The sequence below is a fragment of the Perna viridis genome, chromosome 12 (assembly GCF_037379345.1).
Source record: "Perna viridis isolate PV_CMFRI_1.1 ecotype Kerala chromosome 12, ASM3737934v1, whole genome shotgun sequence".
NCBI lineage: Eukaryota > Metazoa > Mollusca > Bivalvia > Mytilida > Mytilidae > Perna > Perna viridis.
The window spans coordinates 14158835-14176503 of NC_142456.1; the positions used below are offsets into that span (position 1 = coordinate 14158835).

The 17669-nt window shown below is 32.7% G+C and overlaps 2 protein-coding genes across 3 annotated transcripts; one reads left to right on the plus strand and one right to left on the minus strand.

Annotated features, from left to right (window-relative positions):
- The first annotated feature begins 100 nt into the window (after positions 1-100).
- LOC148601306 (inhibitor of growth protein 5-like) lies at positions 101-12344 on the plus strand. 2 transcript variants are annotated; one of them, XM_088554979.1, is made up of 7 exons: positions 101-222; positions 796-870; positions 1973-2139; positions 4807-4918; positions 6628-6718; positions 7320-7476; positions 7997-12344. In XM_088554979.1, the coding sequence occupies exons 1-7, from the start codon at positions 186-188 to the stop codon at positions 8096-8098; spliced, it is 741 nt and encodes a 246-aa protein (XP_088411105.1). In that variant the 5' UTR covers positions 101-185; the 3' UTR covers positions 8099-12344. The 2 variants fall into 2 exon arrangements, with proteins under 2 accessions (XP_088411105.1, XP_088411106.1); XM_088554980.1 differs by having other exon boundaries at positions 796-867.
- A 2698-nt stretch (positions 12345-15042) lies between these two features.
- On the minus strand, positions 15043-16570 carry LOC148601307 (uncharacterized). Its single transcript, XM_088556508.1, has 2 exons — positions 16481-16570; positions 15043-15596 (listed from the first exon to the last, which is right to left on the minus strand). Exons 1-2 carry the CDS (start codon positions 16533-16535, stop codon positions 15043-15045), a joined length of 609 nt encoding a protein of 202 aa, XP_088412634.1. The 5' UTR covers positions 16536-16570.
- Between the last annotated feature and the right edge of the window lie 1099 nt (positions 16571-17669).

Here is a 17669-nt window from a genome sequence, read left to right on the forward strand (position 1 = left end):
ATATCACGAAAACCCTCGGTTTGTAGGACCGAACACAAAGAATAATCCGTGTTTTAGCAATAATTGTTGAAAACAGTCTCTCTCAAAGTTACGTTTGTAAACGGCGGAAAATAAATTGTTATCATAGTACTCATAATGATACAGATCGTACATTTTGTCACGTGATTAATCAATTAACTTCAGAAATGGCAACCGCAATGTATTTAGAGCACTATCTTGACAGTGAGCTTTGCTTTTGTTTTACTTTTAATGTATTTATCAGTAGAATGAAGTTCCTTTAACATTCGATCACAAACTGTAAAATGAAATAGTATACGCTGCGCCAAAAACACACTTTTTCTGATTTGCGTATCACGATACGTCATTTTTTGGCGCAAAATTTGATTTTGACAGTTCAAATTCATTGACTTTTGATTAACCGAGTTAAATTTGATTCAAACGGCGATATCATTTCTATAAATGTCGCATGTCCTGCTCTGTACATGTGGAAAGAATAAATCCACAGGGATGATTTTTTTTACCCATCAATGCCATCATCTGACACTGAATGATGAATCTGTTGACATTATTCACTAAAATATCTGACAAAGTCTGCCTACTCTTATCTGGCACTAATTCACATGTATTATGATTCAAATGTCAAGAAAACAGGGTCTCTTGTGAAAAATGATCTAGACTTCAATAGAAACAATTTTTTGTATCAAATATGGTATCAGCATCAAAGGAGAAGTAGATTTGTCTGATTGATAAATAGAGTACACCATTTGATTCTTGGACTTCTTTTTGTACTTGCAGGTTTAGAGTCATTGCCTGGTGAACTCCAAAGGAATTTTAATCTTATGAGAGATCTAGACCAACGGGCCCAAGGTAGTTGTAGTTATTGATCATTATCAAATTACTATTGCAACCCATCATTTTCAATGATTATGAAAATTAATCCATCAAATACATGTGTGTATTCTGGGTATGGTTGATTTTGAACAGTTCTGAACTCAATGCACAGTATATAATACTTGTCCCTGAACTGCAACACAGAATTTTGAAATTCATTGACATTACAGAAACTTTTGACTTTATGATAAGTATTGAGTGCTTAAATGTTGTGTTTGCTGTATAAAGATCAACATGAGCATGCAGTTGAAATGAAAAGAAATATTTTAATTATGTATTCTTTGCTAAGAATGTGTTTTTAGGTTTTTGTTTGTTTGTTTGTTGGGGTTTAACGTCCGAGCAGCAATATTTCAGCTATATTCAGACGATGAACATGAAATGGATGATAAAATGAACATGAAATGAAAAAAATAGGATGGGACACACGGATAACAGGTCGACAAATTTTGATTGCCACTGGAAAAAGGGGGATGGGTAAGGTCGGGCAATTTAGCCTCCTGTGTCAGAGCGCAAAGGTTCCTACTCCTATCGAATACCACAGCAGGGTTCTTTAACATGCGAGGAACGTGGCATCTTTCCCAACACGGTGCACCACTATGGTTTGCAATCAGGTTTTCTGTATTATAGCCTGACAACCCCAGCATGTAACAAGCCAGGGGTACCCCATTGCACCACCTGGGGCACACATCCCAGTTGCTCTGTGGGCAGAGCGCCTAGCCCCCGGCTAGGTTTCTGAGCACTATTTAGTCGCCTTATACGACAAGCTTAGCGCTGCTGCAGGCCTATTCTTTTAACACCCGGACCTGCACGGGGCGTGTTTTTAGGTTATTCACAGTATAATTTGCCTTGCTGTATACACCAGTTTTCTTAGTGGATACATGAAGGTATAAACTTTTTGCCATAAGTTTTTAATTTCTATTCCACTCCTTAGCAGTCATTAAATTTTGCCCAAATTTATTATTTTTTTTGGCATATTTCATACAATTACATGATAATGATTTTGTGCAATCTCATATTTTGACAATTCATGCATATGAAATATAATAACCAACTGTGTGAAATATAAACCTTCTTTTCTCAGATCTAATGAAAGAGATCGATGGCATGGCTGGAGAATATTTGCATAACTGTCGAGGAATGTCCCCAGAGAAACGAACAGAACAACTTGATTCTATAGAGAAGATGTTCTCTAAAAGTAAAGAATTTGGAGATGATAAAGTACAGTTAGCCATGCAGACATATGAAATGGTATGTGCAGTTTAAGCTAGACAGAAGTCCATTAAAAATTGTCGAAACTTGAGTATGGATTACTGAAGGATTTTGAAATTTTGAAAAGGAAGAGTTCTTTTCCTTTCGGCCAGTGGAAAATTTGAATTTCCTTAAAGATTTGACAAGTTCAGAAGGGAGACATCAATTAATTGATTATGAGAAAAGTTAATGTTCTTTTGGAGCATTCCCAAAAAAATCTCACATTTAAAAAAATCCTATAACACTAAACACATTTTTTGCATCAAAAATAATTATTATGCTATAGAATTAGTATGATTTCTTTATTAATAAGCATATCAATATATCAATGGAAGAAGATGTAATTACAGGGAGGAAATTTATTCCCAGGCATTTTTTGAAAACCAGGTAAAAATCCAGTAAAATGTCCCTCAAAACATGATTTCTTGGCCTGGTACTTTTCACCTTATGAATATTGGTAGTATGTATTTGTCAGTTAGGTATCGGTTTTCAGTTCCTGGTCGACATATGAAGTGTTTCCGTCCCCCCTAAAATAATTTCCCAATGTGTTTAAAATACAGCAAAAATTTATGAAAAATATAGGGTTGGGACTGCTTTTAAAACAAGGAACAAAATGACTTATCGGTGTTCTTCTCAGGTCCTTAAAGCGCTGCCCTTTACAGTGCTGTCAAGATTGAGCGCTGTGCTATCGAGATCGATACTGTGCTATCTTACTACCAGCGCTGTGCTATAAACTTAAATTTGAGGATTAAAAATCAGTTACGACAGGAAACGTGTGTGCCCTGAGGTCATTTAGAGCATCCTACATGGTAATGAGCTCTTGAAACCGATAGCAGTAAACACGCTATGGTCAGTTGATCACTGTGTGACGGCACAGGTGTCTGAAGCCAATGACATTGCTGACAAGATTCATCAGTCACCACACCTGGCCACAAATTAATTTTAATGAAGGTGATAATATCTGATACTGAACCAATCAAAACTGACTATGGTAAAAATTCACTCAACCCTGGCCAAAAGCATGTGACAATTTATAAATGCAAAGTTGAATAATTGCACAATCATATGGTGTTTTCAACATTAAGAAGCTGATTTACCTTATATGATTGATTGTTGGGGTTTAATGCCCGAGCAGCAGTAGATTTACCTAATAAAAGAACATATTAAATTCCATAACAATATTTATTCCATCAGATACTTCCAAATCACTTTGAAAAGAAAAAGGAAATGGCCGTCTTTTATTCACATTGCCATGTTGTTTTGTATCAAGAGCACATGTTTTTTGGCAGGAAAATTAGCTAAGAAATAGATCGTAAAATTCCCCGTCTAAAAATGGTACAGCAGGTGTGGGGAATATCTTTTTTTTTGGTAAATCATGTAATAGGGTTTTTGTCATGAATAAACTACATAATATTTAAAAACAAAACAACTAGTGTGCCAACTTTAAATAACAAGAATAAGATTTGTTTTTTCCTGGTATAACTACATGTAGGTCAACTCCACACTACTTCCTGGAAATATTTGGCAACATGAATATTAAGACAAGAGTAGTCTTTTACATGTACCTGATAATGCTAATTAGATAATATTCTAAATATATAGATATATTGAAAGTTACTAAGACTAGAAAAAGAGTTGAATAGAGATTGCTCTTAATCAAATGAATATCACATTCAAATGAGCCATTGAGGCCCCAAAACAAATAAAAAATTGTAATTTCCAAGGGTCTGCTGTCAGCAAAAATTTGAAGAATACTGGGTGTGTATGAATTGGAGGAAATATTTATGAAGAATTACTTATCATAATATGATAGAATATCTTAATTTTTTCTGTTAATTTAAAAAGGAAAAATAAAAAATGGTATTAAAGTTATAATTACTGCAATAGAAGAAAAAAGGTAAAATATTTACCTACAAATAATTCATGTAAACATAAACAGCAATGTACAAATGTACATTTTTAATACACTGATCAATCTTTATATAATACATTAAATTCAAAGTGGCATGTTTCAACACGAGACATATTACTGTCGTGTCATGTGCACTGAACACAGCACTATCTAAAAATCCTGGGGAGAACCCTGCTTATAATACTTTAGTTATTTTCCATATTCTTCATGGAGGAACATTTCAAGAGCGTTTGTATGATACACTGTAGTAAAAGAATATTCCTTGCTTGGCAGAAAAAATGTGATAAGTTTCTTAAAAATGACTTGCACAGTAAAGTTTTTTTTTTTTTTTTTTAAATAATTGATTATTAAGCGTCAACTTACATGTATTAAATTTTAGGGCTTGGCGTTCCACAACTGTCACATTAACACAGAAAACATTCATGGAAGTGAAATCAGTTTATATATTTTTGTAGCACTGATTTAAATCCTAAATTATTTTTTGTTTGAATATACTACATTGTATTTTGAACTTATGAAATAATTAATGTATACACAGTACACTGTACCCATATTACAATGAATTCTGTGGCATATAGCTGTAATTTATGATGTGCACTAAAATAGATCTGTAAACTATTTTGGATTTTGATAAATGAGACCAAGTACAGTGTCCCATTAAGAATAAAATTTTTCACATTAAAAAAAAACAAGTAATTCCAGATTGAACTCATACCTTGTGATATGAATTTTTATTTTTTTTTATTGATTTATAGGTAGACAAACATATACGAAAATTAGATGCTGATTTAGCAAGATTTGAAGCTGATCTGAAAGAGAAGAGTTCTGGTGGTCAACAGAAAGGAGATTCAGATTCTGATAAGAAAAGTTAGTTGGTTTGAAGGTTTTTATAGTGTTCTATCTGGAAATTTTCCACAGGGGGTCAGCATGGCACAAGCAACTTGAATGGATTGGTGGCAGTTACAGATGATTAAAGTGGTTGTTATAAAAAACAGGATAACAAACTGAAACTTTAAGAAAAACTGATGTTCTGAAATTAAGTTATTCTTTTTTATTTGCATGGAAATCCACACAATAATTGTCTTCCTGCAGCAATTTTTTTAACTTGGCAATTGAAAGCATTACATATTTCTGTCACAGACACTTGTGTCTATCAATGGCCATTAACTGTGAATTTATACTGTATAGTCACGGACCATTGATGAGATTAAGTGCCAGTGATGGCTGTGCAAAGAAAAAACTTGCGGACTCCTATGACTGACATTATTCAAATTTCAGTTATACTGTCAATACTTCCTTCAATAGGATTTTTTTCAATATTCATGGCATTCACTTATTTCTCTCCCTGTTTTGTAATATGAAGATAATTTTCTTTTTCTTTCACAACTATTCTAAAGGCATTTTATTGACTTTGAAGCAAGGAAAACAGAGAATGATGTATCTTCAAGTGTGATATTAACTCAGACTTTGGACTTCTCTGAAATCAGCTGCATTACGGAATTGATTTCTGGGGTTCATAAAATGGAAGATCTCAAAAAGTGAAAATTCAGTGCACCCAATTCAGCTCAGGTTACCATTTCCATTGTGTCAAAATGACAAAAATCACTGGAATCCCTCTGAGGCATGCCCTAGATTGAACAATTTTTACAATTAAAAGCATAAATGACTTTCATAGCAATTTTACTACACATGCTTAACATTGGTACATGTATGTTTCATCAAAACTTTGGAGAACATATAAATACAGCTTTGATTCCTTGATCTTGATCCACTTACATGTAGCTCTTTTAATTTACTCCTTGTTCTGAAGTTATAAAACTATTGTCAAAAACAAAAAAAGTACCAGGCAAAATGAATGTACCATAAAACTCAAATTTTTTCAATCTGATTTAATATTTTTTGCTTTCAGCCATATTTCTTGAAAAAAAAATCATTCAAACAAAGAAAAAAAATGCTTATTGATCTTGAAGGTTTTTAAATGATTGATGATTTAATGTCCGAGTAGCAGTATTTCAGCTATATTCAGACGATGAACATGAAATGGATGATGAAATGAAAAATGGGATGGAACACAAGGGTAATAGGGTCGACAAATTTAGATTGCCACTAGAAAAAAGGAGGGATGGGTAAGGACGGGCAATTTAGCCTCCTGTGGCGGAGTGCAAAGGTTCCTACTCCTATCAAATACCACAGCAGGGTTCTTTAACTTGCGAGGAATGTGGCATCTTTCCCAACACGGTGCACCACTATGGTTTGCAATCAGGTTTTCCGTATTATAGCCTGACAACCCAAGCATGTAACATGCCAGGGGTACCCCATTGCACCACTTGGGGCACACATCCCAGTTGCTCTGTGGGCAGAGCACCTAGCCCCTGGCTAGGTTTCTGAGCACTACATAGTCACCTTTTATGACAAGCTTAGCGCTGCTGCAGGCCTATTTTTTGGAAACCCGGACCTGCACGGGGCTTAAGGTTTTTAAAAAACAACTTTTTAAATCTGAGACATTATTACAGGCTAAAGTAAATCTGAATAACCCTTATTTTACTAATAGCAAAGTATTTTTCCAATATTTTTAGATAAAGGTAAGGAGAAGAAGAAAAGGAAGTCAATGAAAGAAGAGTTTGAAGATGAAATACCAAGAAAAAAGAAAAAGAAAGGACAACCTTTGTAAGTCTATCAAAAAATTATCTTATATTGTTATATAATGTAAAAATTTCTATATGCATTTGTTATTTAACCTGAAATTGGGTTTTAATTTTGCTATATTGATAAAAAAAAAAGGAGCACAGTCAAATCCAAAAATTTACCAAAAAAAAAACCCAAAAATTGTTATTCCTTATTAACAGGAACAGCTCTGCTCATATTGTGTATACTGTGAAAGTATCATTGTTCATGGGGTACCAATTTTTGTCGTTTCCGTGGATAGGCCAAACCATGAAATTTAGTTGCCAACAGAAAGGAGATTTACATCGATGTACATGCTGAAAACCTGAAAACAACTAATTAAAGAATCCAAGAACTTGTGTTTCTTCCCTAATCCACAAAAATTGGTATCCATGAATTAAAGTACTTTCACAGAACCATCTTGCAGAACCATAAAGATTTCTTGTAGAGTTATGGTTTCTCATTAAAAAATACTGTTAACCTGCTAGTGTTTAGAAATGACACTTAATGGAAAGTTACTTGGCATCTTGCCAATGTCATGTATACATTTTTGATGACTAGATAGCAAAGAGTGAATGGATTTTTGCACCATATTTATTTATAGATCACCAGAGCCTGAAACTCCGCCCATCACAGTACCTCTAATATCTATCACACATCCGTCCGATGTACTAGACATGCCTGTAGATCCCAATGAACCGACTTATTGCCTGTGTCACCAAGTCTCTTATGGAGAAATGATTGGCTGTGATAATGCAGATGTGAGTATGAGTTTAAAGGTCAAAGGTTTTGTTATAATACAAGTTGAAGGATGCAAAATTATTTTGTCTGAAACTAAGGGTGATTTTATGACATTTGTGGAAAATTCAGTAAAGGCCTAATAAATGGTTTTATTAAGAGAAAGTATAACACACCATAGTCTTGTGCAGAGGGTATTATTTGTTATTTCAAAGCTTATCACCTCTCTCACATTTAGTACTTAATCTGCCTTTTTATGTGAATATGTACAGTACAATGGAAATAGCCTTACAGAATGTAATGAGGAGACATGAATATTTTTTGCTTTAAAATGAAATTCCACTTTTACAAATTCAGATTGTACCGTTCTGTTTCATTTTACTGTATGTTTACTTCTAATTTTGTTATTTTCTGCTTTTTTGTTGGCTTCGTAATATCATGGCTGAATGAATAGTGAATTTTTTTTTTTGGAAACAAAAATATTTGTACCTTTAATAAGACTTTTTCACAGGAACTATTACAATAATTTCTTTTTTTCCTCAGTGTCCTATTGAATGGTTTCACTTCGCTTGTGTTGGATTGACAATTAAACCTAAAGGAAAGTGGTTTTGTCCGCGGTGTTCTGAAGAGAGGAAGAAGAAATGAGAATAGTATACTTAATAGGAAAAAGTGCTTTTGCGACACAGAAAATTCCATTAGTCTATGACCTTCATCACAAATCATTGCTTCACATCAATGGAAAAGGGAAGGGAAGACCATAGGATTCCAAATGGAAAAGTGCTTGTTTTATTGTAGAAAATCCACAGAACTGTTACTTAGGGACTGTCTTGAATTGTTACATTTAAAATCAGTTAATTTGTTAAGACAGTCAAACTTCCACATATTCAGTGAATTTTCAGTATTTATTTTTAAATGTCTTTGTGAATCAGGTTATATACATGTACCAGAGACAATTTTTAGACATAATCATATTTCATTTGTAAATCAACTTCCATTGTTAAATGTTCTAACTTTACAAATAGTTTCTTCATAACTTCAAAAGCTTCATAATTGTGCAATTGTAAACAAATTTTGGTCTGACGAGCTAACTGTGACTAGTCTTTTTAAAGGGAGATAACCACAGCAGAGTTTTGAGTCTGAACTTGTTATTTTAAACTATGTATAAAAAGAACTAAAGGTATCTGAGACAGTCCCTGGTTTGTAGTTCAAACTGACAATGGCTAAGTTGTTTAAGTACTTATTAAGTATCAGTCTTTGTGAGAATCAGGCAGTGGGTAAAACATGGTATAAAATATTTCAAACAATTAGAAAAAGTAGTTTAACTATCTGTACCATCAGTTTAAAGGAATAGACAAATCATTCCATATCATTTTGGTAAAATGAGTTAAAGTTTCATAGAAATCATATTGTACTGCTAACAATCATTCAGAACAGATAAGTCTGTTAAAAAACTAAATTTTTTATTATTCTAACGAAAAAATTCCAAACATATTCAGTTATTCTGATAACAAAGAGGGGTAATTTCAAATAGAGACAACTATCTTAATTGAAAATATATTTTCCAACGATGGTTTTGCCGTGTATGTTTCAGGTTTTTCTTATTTTGTGTGATTCTTACAAAGACTTATACTTAAGTACCAGCCTTTGTAAGAATCAGGCAGTAAGTAAAGCCTGTTCAGTTACAACCATTCTGTAGGGGTACATGTACCCACACTTGAGTATCACCAGTACTCATGAATACCAGTATTTAAATTTCTGTTTGGGAAAATGAGCTATAAACAAACATTTTATAAATTTCTGTTGCTATATAGAGATCAAGAGAAAAGTCAATTTGAATTAAAAAGAATATCACATGCTGCAGTTGAAGATTGTTGTGGTTTACCTGATTCTTACAATGGGTTGTACTTATAAGCCAAAATCAGCATTGACAAAGTCATATTTTGTAGTTTTTTGTTATAGTTATTTTAATTGTTTACATATTTTTGTTCAACATGAACATTATGTCTCTACATGTGTACATTTTTCTGCACTCATTTAATCAAATTTATTGACGAAGCAAACAGCAATATTCATATAGATTAAAAAAATTTTTGACTTGCCTTTGTCAATTTCACCAACTCCCATTGATTTTTCATAGTCATCATCAGTTTTTGTCATACATTTACTCCTGTTATTTGTTATGTTGAAGTTAAGTTATTTACTTCTGTCTGAAAAGCGGAAAAAAAATTATTTCTAATTTAAAAAAAAATGTATTGGTTAAATTACAACTGAAATGAAGAAGATACATTTCTTCGACTGTGAGACCCAAACAATTTTGATGAAACTTTCCGTAGTTAAAGAGCAATTGAAATTTGAACCGAAGGTCTGAGATTTTCAATTTTTGCATTTTCTGCCAATGTTTGATTTTTATCACATACATGTATTCAGTACAACCGTTTAAGTATACCAGCCCAGACTGCTCTGCTCAGTCTAATTAAAAATAGTTCATGAAGACTGTAAAATTTTGTCTATTGAAAAATAACATAAATTTTCCATGTGCATATTGTTTATTGCGTGATATATCAATAGACAAAATTTTTATCTTAGCCAATTCTTAACTGTTTATGGTCTTAAGACTTTTGAAGTACATGGTATTAAAATTAGAATTAGGCAATCAGATAAAGCAAACAACAAAGGAGTGAATTTGACCAGCTATTCCATGGGAATTTGACCAGCTATTCCATGGAAATTTGACCAGCTATTCCATGGGAATTTGATCAGCTATTCCATGGGAATTTGACCGGCTATTCCATGGGAATTTGACCGGCTATTCCATGGGAATTTGACTAGCTATTCCATGGGAATTTGACCAGCTATTCCATGGGAATTTGACTAGCTATTCCATGGGAATTTGACCAGCTATTCCATGGGAATTTGATCAGCTATTCCATGGGAATTTGACTAACTATTCCATGGTATTTGGAAATGTAAAATATAAACTTGGTTGCACCACATGAAAACACTGAATAAATCATAAATTCAAAAGTATGTGATACAATATATCCTGTATTTTTTTGACAACAAGTTTTCAAGAACAATAAATGGTCACAGTTGTATTTGAATCTCATGTTATAAGATAAATTTTGTTATTTCTGAAATTTTTATGTAATTTATTTAAATTTACAAGCTTACTTATTGTTATGGAGTATAGAGCCGTATACATACCTCTTTTATTTCTTCTTTTAGGGCTGCTTCATTATTACAATAAATCTACAACATTGTTGATGTGAAATTTGTAGAATTTCAAAATATATAAATAATTATAGATACTAGTATCTCTCTAGCCAAAATTCATTTTCACAAACTGATGTCCTTTTTTAAAACAAAAACATAAGAGTAATGAAGGGTTAAATTAGGAATACATAATTCAAGGAACATTTTCTCAGTGAATCACTGTTAATGATCTGCCTTTTTTGTTTTTTGTTTTAGAAATAGCTGTTCTTAATAGACTAATCACATGTACATGTTAGTGTTTATAGTAAAACGGGAAATATATCGTGAACATAGCATTATATGGTTCTCTGTAAAGATAGGCCCTATTATTATTTTAATGCATGTTCACCATTTTGATTGTAACTGGTGATTTTACTGGATTTTGATGTACCAAATTCTGAAGACCTACTTTGATGCATTGAACAAAAGTTTACTGGACATTTTCTTGTGTCTGATTGACTAGATCAAATGAATGTATAAAACTGTATTGAATGAAAGATAAAATGTTTTATTTATAATGATAGTACTCAAGGATTTTTAAGATGGTCAAATACTGTCTTCATTTTATTTCCAGGGTTTCTAACACTTTATTTAGTCATGTTTATTAAGAGAACAAAAATTGTCCATTTCTGTTTAAAAATGTATCCCATTTTACTCCTTGTGCAACTGCTCATATGTTTTGATATTTACCACGTACAGTCTGTATTTGTAGTTCTACATTGATAAATATTTAAGGGAACCACGTGCTATTTTTCACATCAATTCCATGAGAAAATCTTCAATTTCAAGATTATTTACAAAAAAGTAAAGCTGACATCACATTTGGTTATCACACTGTATGATATACCACATGAATTGTCCTTAACACCTTGTTAATTGTCACTTGCTATACACCGAAGTTATTTCAATTTATAACAAGCTGCATTTTACTTCAAAGTTTACATTTATAATAATATAATATAATGTTGAATGACATTGCAATTACTGTTCTTTATTTACTTAAGTCATATTAACCAATGGGTTACATAATTATATTACAATTTAACACACAATTACAAGTAGTATAAACTGTACAAGGGTAAAGCAGAAGGTGTCATAAAAAAAAATTAAAATGCCTGATCTTATTTTCATAGAACGATAGATAAATTTACATTGTTTCCCTAGGTCTTTTGCATTGTTAGAACTCATCAATTGTATATGTTTAAACATCAACATATTTTTCAGTAATTAGGTTTTTTTTTAAATAGAAACAGAAACCTTGGTACATAGGACATATTAAAACAAAATGCATCTCATCTTCAATGTCTTGTTTACAAAATTTACAAATAGCTTAAAAACGACCAGATTGTATGGCTAAATTATAACTGCTAAGTCTCAGCTAAGTAATACAATTTTTATCATTGCATCATGTATTTATATATCTCACCCTTTGTAGTCTTTATTATCATTTCATCCCCAAAATGATCATGTAACAAGTGGTTGAATAATAATAATATTCATTAGCATGACTCCTCAAAATTTCTACATGATTTGTATTGATTGGGTATGATATATTTATACTGTCCCTTGATTTGTAAGTATTTGACACCAGGTGTCAGTTATTGTTTTATTGTTATTCATAATAAAGATGACTCATTCATTTGAATTTTATTTTTTAAATGACCTTAAACAGGTATCACCTTGTTGTCGCTATTATTTTACAATAGTTTGAGTAAAACTTAACAGGTCTTTTTGTAATTTTAGAACATTTTCCTAGGGACATGGCAGAGGACTGTGTAGTTTTTGGAGATTTTTGCCTCCCCCCATTTAGAAATAAAGGGCTAAAAGTGATAAAATTGATAGAAATTCTTTTTGTTAATCCCACTTTGATGATTCAGAAATCAATGTGTTCCTTTCAAAGTTTTGAAATCATATTTTTTTTACAGAATAGATTTTATGGTTCAAGTGGTCCAAAATTGGGCCATGACAGAAAGAAAGAATCGACTTAATTTTTGGTCCAGTTTTAGAAATAGTTTTTATACACTCCCGAAGTAGTGTTAATGGTTGTATTATCAACTTGGTTCTGCATACTTATGGTAAAAAAAAAAGCAATTCCGGTTTGTACCTTCATTTTCAGGAGCTGAAAAACAGCAACATGGCGGTTTCATTTGCATATACTAATAAAATGCGGTTGAGAACCAAACCAGTCTCAGTACGAAATAAAAACAAAATTAAACTGTACAAATCGAAACAGAATGAAACGAAACTAAATGAAATAAAAGAAATCTTAAGGCGTTTCACAGTTTATAAGAACCAAAATGTTTACCTATGCCACCATGACAACCCATAATTCCGTACGACTGCCGACGGACATTTCAGCCCAGTGACATTTCAGACTGTGACAATTAGGACAATCGAAATTGTTCATCATTACAATTTTTTTTCATGTTGGAAGGTTATAAGTAATATATATCAAATCAGAACTGACAATAATCAAAGGTGATTTTAAAGAATGTTTTACCTTCCTCATATTATACGACTACTCATGAAAATCACTACGTTATTTTAATCAGATTTTAGATATCTGTTGTTTTTATTGGATTAAGTTTTTGTTGGATTTTTCTTACCAAAAAAATAAATATTTGGGGTTCAATTTGACAGACCACCAATTCAACCAATGAGCATTTGGAACACACGCAAAAATAGTCCTACGCAGAAATTACCCCTGTTCCTCATAGTGCTGTGAAAAAAGTTCTCATCTCATTTAAAAAATTTAAAACAGTTTCTGAAAGGAAAAACATTTCTGTACATTTTATAGGTGCATTTTGCTTCTTGTGATGTGAAGCCTAATCTCCATAATGATTTCTAAATATACCCCTATCTTGTGAAAACACTGGGATTTCCTATGCTATTTATGGACACTTCACTTCCGGTGACCAGTACTGCACTGCAAGTCTGCTAACCCCACATGCCATTCTGAGGATTGTGAGCTGACATATGTAGAATCATGCTGATATATAGTCCTCAGCAGGATAAAGTTAAGGTAAAGTCCAGAGAAGCCATTGAATATTGTGAAATTAGCATAGAAGCCTATGGGAAGTGGAATTAGTGGTTTTTAGCCTTTATGAGTCTTGGGGATGGAAGAAGGACCTTGATTAGCACCCCAAAGCTGAACTTTTCACTTCAACTGAATTTCAAAGTTTGTGCTAGATTGTGTCTACATCAGTTGTTATGTCCATAATGAGCTGTTTTTCCCTTTGCTTATGTGTGTCAAAAACTAACATTGTGTCCACACTTGTTTTAAGTCAACAGAGTATGTGTGTCAGAAACTAACATTATGTACACATTTGTCTTAAGTGAACCGAGAATAAAATGCTGGTGTCCACGAAACTCTATTTTTCATATGATTTGCCCAATTTGTTAATTACACTTCTTTCATATTTTCTTGTAGAGTCCCCCTCATTGTAACCTTAAAGTATCTTTTTATGTAGTCATTGTATAGTGCATTATATAACCTTTCTTGTTGGCATATTTTGGTAAACTGTTGTACATCAATTCGTCTGTACATAGAATAACAATCCAAACAACTTTGACGGATGATAATAACATTTTGGTACAATACATGTGAGATGAGTAACTGAACAAAGTTGACTGATTCGGATAAAACACACATTGGATGTTTAATTTGACACTTTGTACAAGTAATGTTGATAGGCAATATGTGTATCCTGTTGATAAATTAGAAGTGAATATCGAATAGGTCATATCTCGGAATTAGTTATGAAAAAAAAACAAACATACGAACAAACAAACAAACAAACAAATATTCATCTGGTGTTGATAGTATTGTATTTCTTCGTTTAAAATGGATTTTTTACAAAGTAAAGAATACAAACTAACGATAATTGTAAAAATATTAATACTTTCTAAACAATGGCCTCATCTACTAGCACAGTGAATACCTGAAAAACAAAAAGAAATATCGATGTTAAAAAGTAAACCTCAGAAAAAAACTATCATTTTTAGAATTCTAGAAAATACTACTCTGTAATAAATTCATTCAAATGAAATCAACGATCCTTGAAAAAGGACGTTTTTCTTTACATTTAAGTGCGTAACTGTTAAGGAACAAGTCAATGAGTACGTACTGCATATTAAGATTAAAGTTGAGTTAAATATAGGGAGCTACGATTAGAATTGGAGAGACTGACAAATTTGAAACAAAATCCCGGGCTTAAACTCGTGATGGGAAATCAGTCAGCCCTCAATTAAAATATAAAGGGAATATCATAGAGTCCAGACAAAATTACAACAACTATCAAAGACTTGATACTATTCAATATACTAGCAACCTGGATTTAATAGCTTTCACAGCATAGTATTCCATCTCCTGTGTTACATTCTCCACCATAAACTAAACCATATGGACATGTATCCTGGTTAGCGTAGCAATCACAGTCACCGGGGTTGTATGTTGATGGAGAATAAAAGGGAGTTGATGGGGTATCACCCAATAAAAGATTCCAGATAGATTGCTGACGTGGAGGTAAGAGTGCTGGTCCTAGTCCTCCGCCAAGAGGAAATGGTCTCTCTGCTGGTCCCATGCCGCCACCAAGCGGAAACTCTGGGGAAACAGCTGGCCCGAGTCCTCCAAGTGGAAACGATCCCTCTACAGGTCCTAATCCTTGAGGAACAACTGGACCAGGTCCTCCACCAAGTGGAAATGGTCCTTGTCCACCACCAAGAGGGACCTCTGCAGGTGGAAGTGCTGGTCCAGGTCCTCCACCAAGTGGAAACGGCCCCTCTGCAGGTCCCAATCCTTGAGGAACAACTGGACCTGGTCCTCCACCAATTGGAAATGGTCTGCCCCTACCAAATCTAGATTGCCGTGGAGGAGGGGGTGGTGGTTGTGCTGTGAAAAATAAAACGAATGTAAGTGTGCACTTACGTTTTCCTTCCTTGTGGAATAAAATTTTTTCCCTGCTGGAGGCTTTCAATGGAGCTGGCATATTTTATAAAAATGAATTATGATGAAAAACCTTTGTCCTTAATAAACATCACGCGATAATTTCAAATAAAATTAGGCTTATAAAGTATTTACAAGAAATCTTCTATGAAATACGACAACCTATCATGCATATGGTTCCAATTCAATATGCACTCACACCCAGTTATCGTTTTTTATATGAAACTTTGTCACATCAGTGATATTCATATGGTTTTCAAATTTCCCAGTTACAAAAATTAATTGTTCTCTCATTGAATTATGTTCTGCACAAAGAAATATATGTTAGTTGCAACCTGGTTCTATTTACTCAGAACTTTATACCAATCATATATATTGCAAATTTCGATATGCTGTGCTCGGGTTTCAAGGAATGACCTCTCATCATCAGGATTATATAAAAAAATATAATTGTATACAAGAAGTATTCTAAACCCAAACTATCGGAAGCCGAATCCATGCATGAGAGGTTCTACCATGCACAATACAAGTAACAAAGCCTCTTTGTTTTAGAAAAAGGAAATCGGTTCACGCGTTTCAGCATTGGAACATACGAAACTAAAACTATTTTTTAGAAGCTTGAAAGTTACAAAAGCAGCTGCTAAAATATAATAGAGTTAAATTGTTCACACCGTTTTTTAAAATGAGATTTTAAGATTTGCCGAATCAACATATGAAAAATGACCATTCAAGTAATGAGAATAAAAATAAAAATAAAATAAAATGAAAATAGATAAATAGACCACGAAAGTAAAAATAAAAATTCAAAAATACAAATTTTTAAATCTTACCTATACAGACAATGCATGCCAACGCAAGAATTAATCCTATGGAAAATTTCTTCATTTTAGAATCGTCTGTACACAATAAACCGTTCAGAAGTCAACGGTTCGCACCCTATAAAACCGTCTTATATACCAGAAAAATGTCATAAAATTGTCTCCATTCAACCATTGTAACGGGCAACCATACGCATCGGTGATTGTCTGTCCGTTTCGAAGACATTTGACCAATGGTACAAGAATAATAACTATAGATTAATCTGTCCCCGAAACAAATTAGCGTTTTCATATTTAGTTACAAGTACTAAAATATGGATAATACAAAATTATGTTAATACATGGTCAAACGAAAATTTATGGTTTGAAGCTGTTTCAGAAGTTAAATGGTGACTTATTTGACAAATAGTTTACATTAATATGCCTATCATGTCAGTGCATGACAAATTGCCATACGACTTTGTTTTGTTTAATCACAGAGCAGTTTTCTGGCTAGCATTTTTCAGTTATGATTTTTAAAGACATCTTCATTATTTGACAAAATTTACCAAAACAAAAATTATAACCTGTTCTTTAAATCCTTTTCAAAACCATTCAATTTATTGTTTCTTTAAATACATGTAAAATAATATTTTTTTCCACTTCAAGCACCTTTTTTTCAAATTCCAAGTAAATGTATACTTAATCTCCGAGTTTAACCCCGTTTAATGCATGTGAATTATGTAATACTAGTAAGTAAAACAATAATTTATTCTACCATTAATGCTTTGTTCACAAAATACATAATGTTTTAACACTCTATATTACAGACTTTAGAAACAGTATTGTACATAAGATATTTTATAGACAATAATGTAAATTTGCCTTCTAAGATTGTTCCCAATTTGCCAACTTTTAAGAGTGATCAACGGAACAAAGATTCTAGCGGAAATCAAAAGAATGCAATCCAGGAACAAAGACCAGACATGGAAAACAGACAAACACAACAAAGAACACAAAATAAACAAAAATAATACACACAAAATGACAAAAGTAAATGATCATCTCGGACTTCACCGAAAACTGAGAGTATGGACCAGGTGGACGGGTAGGGTAAGCGTCCTCTGCCTTTCTATAAACACTAATCGAGTTGCTCATAAAAGTTCAAGTCCAGAGTAGACGAAAGAAGAAAGGAAATCTATAAAGAATAAAATTGTATATT